The 7,500-nt window shown below is 51.9% G+C and overlaps 1 protein-coding gene across 1 annotated transcript in view; it reads left to right on the top strand.

Annotated features, from left to right (window-relative positions):
- ppp2r3a (protein phosphatase 2, regulatory subunit B'', alpha) overlaps positions 1-7,500 on the top strand; it is a gene marked incomplete at both ends in the record, with an annotated part of 31,931 nt that overhangs the window by 16,075 nt on the left and 8,356 nt on the right. Inside the window, one exon of the mRNA XM_084451300.1 lies at positions 7,006-7,293. Coding sequence (XP_084307426.1) covers positions 7,006-7,293 — 288 coding nt within the window. The remainder of the gene's footprint in view (positions 1-7,005; positions 7,294-7,500) is intronic.

Raw genomic sequence — 7,500 nt, 5'->3', positions numbered from 1 at the left:
TAGAGAGAGTTATACTACTACTAGACTGTTATAGAGAGAGTTATACTACTACTAGACTGTTATAGAGAGAGTTATACTATTACTAGACTGTCATAGCTGGTAAGTAACAGGCATGATGCTTCAACTACAACTAGCCCTGGCCTCAAACACACATGCGCGCGCGCACACACACACACACACACACACACACACACACACACACACACACACACACACACACACACACACACACACACACACACACAGATATGTGACACGACTCCAAACCCCCTCCCCACCCCTTTGCTCAGGACAGCCGGTGTGCTCTGTGGTGTGTGTGTGTGTGTGTGTGTGTGTGTGTGTGTGTGTGTGAGTGTAAGTGTGTGAGTGTGAGTGTGTGTGTGTGTGAGTGTAAGTGTGTGAGTGTGAGTGTGAGTGTGTGTGTGAGTGTGTGTCCTGGTCCCGGCGTGGCTCATGTTTCTAGAGCACAGTGTCAGTGTGGAGCTCGGAGCGACAGGCACCAGTGAGACTACCGCAGGTCGCTCCATCCAGAGTAGTTGGGGGACAGTCCGGAGCTCTCCTACCCCGGGGAGAGGCACTCTGCTGGGACACGCTGGGCCAGAAGCTGGCCTCCGTTGACATGGTCCTGCCATCTGGCCGGCACGCTAGCAGGACTATCTGAACACAAGAACACACCGCTGGATATCTTCACCGCACACGGAGTTGAGAGGGAGGGAGAGAGAGAGGTAGAGAGAGATTGTGAGTGTGTGTGTGTGTGTGTGTGTGTGTGTGTGTGTGTGTGTGTGTGTGTGTGATATAGAAGGCAGTCAGGCTGAGCTGTACTGGAATCGCCAGGTGAAGACTGGATCTAGTCCTCTGGTTCTGCTGGTTCCTCTCTTCTGGACACTGGACCTCCTCCCGGCCCCTCCGGTGGGTCTGCTAGCCGGTCAGAGCACCCGTCCTACCCACCCCCCTCCCCCCCCCCCCCCCCCCCCCCCCCACACCCCCCGTTCATAGCGGTGCCGTCAGAGGCCGTCCGTGGCGCTCTCTGGTGGGGGGGTCTGGGTGTCGGCCCCCACCATGATGATAAAGGAGCCCACGCTCCGCCGTGACCCGGACCTCCGGGGGGAGCTGGCCTTCCTGTCCCGGGGCTGTGACTTCGTCCTGCCCTCGCGCTTCAAGAAGAGGCTCAAGACCTTCCAGCAGCAGCAGGTCGGTCGCTGTACCAGCGGACACACACACACACACACACACACACACACACACACCGTACATACACATGCACACTCCTCACAGACACACACACAAAGCACACAACTCATCAGACACAGAGCTAAACACACCTAAACACGGTTAACACAGCTAAACACACCTAAACACGGTTAACACAGCTAAACACACCTAAACACGGTTAACACAGCTAAACACACCTAAACACGGTTAACACAGCTAAACACACCTAAACACACATGCATGCCAGGGAAGACGGACTATTCTGAGACAGATACCAGAGGTTTATTAATAGACCTTCAGGAATAGAGTGATAGAATGAGCTCTGTGAAGAGAGAGAGAGAGGGAGGGGGGAGGAGAGAGAGAGAGAGAGAGGGAGGAGAGAGAGAGAGAGAGAGAGAGAGAGAGGGAGAGAGAGAGAGAGAGAGAGAGAGAGAGAGGGAGGAGAGAGAGAGAGAGAGAGAGAGGGAGGAGAGAGAGAGAGAGAGAGAGAGAGAGAGGGAGGAGAGAGAGAGAGAGGGAGGAGAGAGAGAGAGGGCGGAGAGAGAGAGAGAGGGAGGAGGGGGAGGGTAGTTTCAGCTGTCCAGCTTAATACACACTGTATGGAGGCCCTTTCGAGGCTCAAATGCACGCACACACACAAATACACACACACACACACACACACACACACACACACACACACACACACACACACACAAAAGCAATGTTTCCATGCGTTGATTCCCCCTGTATCTGTGGTCCGTAATCTGATTGGCTGATGTTACTACAAACATCCCACAAACGTACTAGAAACTCTACTTCAAACATCCCAGAAATGTACTATGTACTACAAAAATACCATAAACCTACCAAGAACTGCAAACATACTACAAATGTAAAGAGTTTAGTTAAGAAGACTTATTTATTTTCTTTTGTGTTTTTTTTTATAACATGTATCTGAGTATCCCAGTTGCGTGTTTGAGGTTTGGTGTTCAGTACGCGGTTCAGTATGTAATATGATGTGGTGATCAGTATGTAATATGATGTGGTGATCAGTATGTGATATGATGTGGTGTAGTGTTCAGTATGCGTTGTAGTGTGGTGTTCAGTATGTGGTATGGTGTCCAGTATGTGGTATGGTGTTCAATATGTGGTGTTCAGTATGTGGTGTGGTGTTCAGTATGTGGTGTGGTTTTCAGTATGTGGTGTGGTGTTTAGTATGTTTTGTGGTGTTCAGTATGTTTTGTGGTGTTCAGTATGTTTTGTGGTGTTCAGTATGTTTTGTGGTGTTCAGTATGTGGTGTGGTGTTCAGTATGTGGTGTGGTGTTCAGTATGTGGTGTGGTGTGTGAGGAGATGGCGGTTCTAAAGAGCAGGTGTCTGCTGTCCATTCATAGAGCATGTATACCAAGAAATTAGTGTAAATCCGCGCTTGTGTCTCAAGGGCATTATTTCCAATAAGTGTGCGTGCGTGCGTGCGTGCGTGCGTGCGTGCGTGCGTGCGTGCGTGCGTGCGTGTGTGTGTGTGTGTGTGAGGAGATGACTGTTCTAGAAAGTGTGTACCAGGAAATAAGTGTAAATCCATGTGTGAGTCTCCCCTAAGCCTGAAGATAGAGGTTGTGCCAGGATAAAGATGCTTCTAAATGCTGAACTGGGATCAGCTCAGCCTCCCAAACACCTAATGTTGACCCACAGAAACTGACCCCAGACCAATGCAGAGTGGCAACGTCATCCTACTCCAGCTCACTCATTCATACCTGGCTCCCTACCCAAAATGCATCTGTCCCTCTGGCTGCTACTGTATCTCTCTGGAATGGAAGCAGTGAGCTGGTGGCTCGCACTCGGGCCAGCGACCAGCCAGGGGGCAGCTGTATCTACTATGGGGGAGGGGGTCATGGGGGTCCTCACCCATGACATTTTGAGTGTCAGACACTTAATTTCCTGCATTCTGGTGAATTTTCTATGCACCAATATAGCCACTTTCATTTGTTAAACCAAGATGGTTTGATGCATGATCAAACTTTTCTGTCCCAAAACATTGGCCTGGAAAATGTCAGGAAGGGCTCCTCAAATGCTACTGGGCTGGTGTTGGTCCTCCTGCTAGGCTGGTGTTGGTCCTCCTGCTGGGCTGGTGTTGGTCCTCCTGCTAGGCTGGTGTTGGTGTTGGTCCTCCTGCTAGGCTGGTGTTGGTGTTGGTCCTCCTGCAAGGCTGGGGTTGGTCCTCCTGCTAGGCTGGTGTTGGTCGTCCTGCTAGGCTGGGGGTGGTGTTGGTCCTCCTGCTGGGCTGCGGTTAGTGTTGGTCCTCCTGCTAGGCTGGGGTTGGGGTTGGTCCTCCCGCTAGGCTGGGGGTGGTGTTGGTCCTCCTGCTATGTTGGGGTTGGTGTTGGTCCTCCTGCTAGGCTGGGGTTGGTTCTCCTGCTAGGTTGGGGTTGGTTCTCCTGCTAGGTTGGTGTTGGTCCTCCTGCTAGGCTGGTGTTGGTGTTGGTCCTCCTGCTAGGCTGGGGTTGGTCCTCCTGCTGGGTTGGGGTTGGTCCTCCTGCTGGGCTGTTGTTGGTTCTCCTGCTGGGCTGGTGTTGGTCCTCCTGCTAGGCTGGGGTTGGTGTTGGTCCTCCTGCTAGGCTGGGGTTGGTGTTGGTCCTCCTGCTGGGCTGGGGTTGGTCCTCCTGCTGGACTGGTGTTGGTCCTCCTGCTAGGCTGGGGGTGGTGTTGGTCCTCCTGCTGGGCTGGGGGTGGTGTTGGTCCTCCCGCTAGGCTGGGGGTGGTGTTGGTCCTCCTGCTAGGCTGGGGTCGGTCCTCCTGCTAGGCTGGGGTTGGTTCTCCTGCTAGGTTGGGGTTGGTCCTCCTGCTAGGCTGGGGTTGGTCCTTCTGCTAGGCTGGGGTTGGGGTTGGTTCTCCTGCTAGGCTGGTGTTGGTCCTCCTGCTCGCAGGTGTCAATGATCTCTGAGGCAGGGCTAGTACCAGGTGATCTCTGAGGCAGGGCTGGTACCAGGTGATCTCTGAGGCAATGCTAGTACCAGGTGATCTCTGAGGTGATGCTAGTACCAGGTGATCTCTGAGACAGTGCTAGTACCAGGTGATCTCTGAGGCAATGCTAGTACCAGGTGATCTCTGAGGCAGGGCTGGTACCAGGTGATCTCTGAGGCAATGCTAGTACCAGGTGATCTCTGAGGTGATGCTAGTACCAGGTGATCTCTGAGACAGTGCTAGTACCAGGTGATCTCTGAGGCAATGCTAGTACCAGGTGATCTCTGAGGCAGGGCTAGTACCAGGTGATCTCTGAGGCAATGCTAGTACCAGGTGATCTCTGAGGCTGGCAAAGGCGACAGAGAGCTTGTGATGCAGCTTTCCTGGTTCAGTTGTGCTATTTTTAGGCTGTGGCTTTCCAGGAAAATCTAAAATACATTTGTGAGCCATTGTGATAGTGTGTCTGATCTTTAATGACCTACTGTAACAGGAAACGTGTGCGTGTGAAGAGTGCACTGGGTATCATTAGTAAACGATTATTAAATGGTCCACTAATAATGATTTGCTCACCTGTGATTGGGCGAGTCGGCTGATCATAAATGCTCATTGGCAGGCTTGGCAGCGTTCAAAATAAAACATTGCTAATTTAAAGTTCAGGAGCCTACAGAAATAAAAAAAATGAAGCGCAAATACCCAAGGGGTGCTCAGAAAAACAAAACGAGAGCGAAAGCCGAACAGGAGAGGGCAAAGGTACCAAAAATAACATAATTGTTCCAGTAGGCATCAAAGGTAGACTCTAGTGTTACTGCAGATGCATCGGCAGCAGGCCTAAGCTCCCCACCCGGTCCGGCCACCGCTAGCATCCCCCCGGTCAGCTCCGACTTCAGGCAGGCAGCGGACAGACAGCCCAGCCAGGCCCCCAGCCCCGTTACAACCCAGCCAGGCCTCCAGCCCATTACAACCCAGCCAGGCCCCCAGCCCCGTTACAACCCAGCCAGGCCTCCAGCCCGTTACAACCCAGCCAGGCCCCCAGCCCCGTTACAACCCAGCCAGGCCTCCAGCCCGTTACAACCCAGCCAGGCCTCCAGGCCTGTTACAGCCCAGCCAGCTAGCTCCCCCACCGGGCCCGGTCACCACTAGCAACCCCCTGGTCAGCTCCGAGTCTATGCAGACAGACAGCACAGTCCCGGTACAGCCGAGCCAGCTAGACATGCCTCACGCTTCCAGACAGGTAGAATAATAGAAAGTATTATTATCCATATAGTATCAGCACTGATCACAGTAGGCTATAATCAGTAGGGTACTAGTAGGCTATAATCAGTAGGGTACTAGTAGGCTATAATCAGTAGGGTACTAGTAGGCTATAATCAGTAGGGTACTAGTAGTCTATAATCAGTAGGGTACTAGTAGGCTATAATCAGTAGGGTACTAGTAGTCTATAATCATTAGGGTACTACTAGGCTATAACCAGTAGGCTATAATCAGTAGGGTACTACTAGGCTATAATCAGTAGGGTACTGGTAGGCTATAATCAGTAGGGTACTAGTAGGCTATAATCAGTAGGGTACTGGTAGGCTATAATCAGTAGGGTACAGTACTAGTAGGCTATAATCAGTAGGGTACTAGTAGGCTATAATCAGTAGGGTACTAGTAGGCTATAATCAGTAGGGTACTAGTAGGCTATAATCAGTAGGGTACTAGTAGGCTATAATCAGTAGGGTACTAGTAGGCTACGGACTACATTGGAATTATGGTTTGTTCTTACAGTGGCCAGTGGCCCGTGAACCTTTCCACGCAACAGACATGGATCTGAGTCCGCTGGTGCTTCAGCAGCCCAGTATAAAGATGACTTGTCAGCCAAGTCTCCTTTCCAGATCCTGTCCCACCGTAGACTAATGCTCCAAGGCTACTATAAAGAAAATTGAGCATGGAACAATCAAAGACTTTGCACAAACCCTGCTCATTCAAAATCAGTCCATTCTCAAAACTTAAATTAATAAAGACATATTTGAGGAGCACAATGTCGCAAGAGAGACTGTCTGGGTTCCTTAGTATTGAGAGTCGACGCACATGCAGTCTAGATCTAAAGAGTGTTGTAGCCTACAGGACTTTGCAGAGAAGAATGCCAGGAGCCGCTCGTATAAAATAATAAGCTCACTACAACACATGTAGAAAGCAGCTCTCGACTGCAGGCTCTGTAGCCTACAGGATATGTTGTGTGAACCGTTCCGTTGTGTGAACTCAAATGATGGGCTATAACTAATATTCTTCTATTCCTTCCTGTTAAGTATGATGCAATACGGACACATACTGTAGATGTGTTCAGGACAGAACCTTCATGAAGCGTGAGAAATATCGGACAAATCGGATAATGTATGGAGGAGTTATGAGGACTTCCTGTTTTATAATAGCCTAATACAGAGCCACTTGTTTGTATTTGTCAATGATGCCTGCAACGATAAAAAAAGAAATGAAAAGCATTAAGTGGGTGTGATGTCTATCCCATGTGACTCTGTGGGAGGGGCCCCATGGCCGACCTGCCCATGTGACTCTGTGGGAGGGGCCCCATGGCCGACCTGCCCATGTGACTCTGTGGGAGGGGCCCCATGGCCGACCTGCCCATGTGACTCTGTGGGAGGGGCCCCATGGCTGACCTGCGACCTGAGGCTGCGTCAGAGATGCCACTGGACTGTCAGCATCTACAGGCCCCGTCCACTAAGAGCTGCTGCTCTGCCTCTGCCTCCTCCTCCTCTCTGACTCCTCCTCCTCCTCTCTGACTCCTCCTCTCTGACTCCTCCTCTCTGACTCCTCCTCTCTGACTCCTCCTCCTCCTCTCTGACTCCTCCTCCAGGTCCAGTCCAAGACCGACAAGAAACCCGGCACGCCGCCCCCTGCCCCGGCGCCCGCGGCCTCCCCCACCCCTCCCCCGCGCTCGCCCAGCCCCCCTCCTGCCCCGGTGGTAGTGACCCCGCCGCCGTCCCCGCCCCCCTCCGTCAACATTCCGAGATTCTTCTACCCCCGGGGACTGCCCTGCCCCGCCCCCCCCAACCACGACGCCTCCATCGCCGCCATCGAGGCCGCCTTCACCACCTTCGAGGAGGAGAGAGCGGACATCTACGAGATGGGCAAGATCGCCAAGGTGATGGCGCACGCATACACACACACACACACATACACACACACACACACCACACACACACATTTTAACAATTTATTTATGTCCACATAGAGAAAATGACATAAAGGGACACAAATACTAAAGGTGCAGTTATTAGACAATCACAATTCATGGACCGGCGGCATAACTTTGTTTTTCACGTATCTTTCAAGGATCCAAGTAGCAGCG

Source organism: Borostomias antarcticus (assembly GCF_949987555.1).
Source record: "Borostomias antarcticus genome assembly, chromosome: 16".
In the NCBI taxonomy this organism is placed as follows: domain Eukaryota; kingdom Metazoa; phylum Chordata; class Actinopteri; order Stomiiformes; family Stomiidae; genus Borostomias; species Borostomias antarcticus.
Note: the sequence above shows the minus strand (reverse complement) of the source record. Positions and strands in the feature narration are given on the sequence as shown.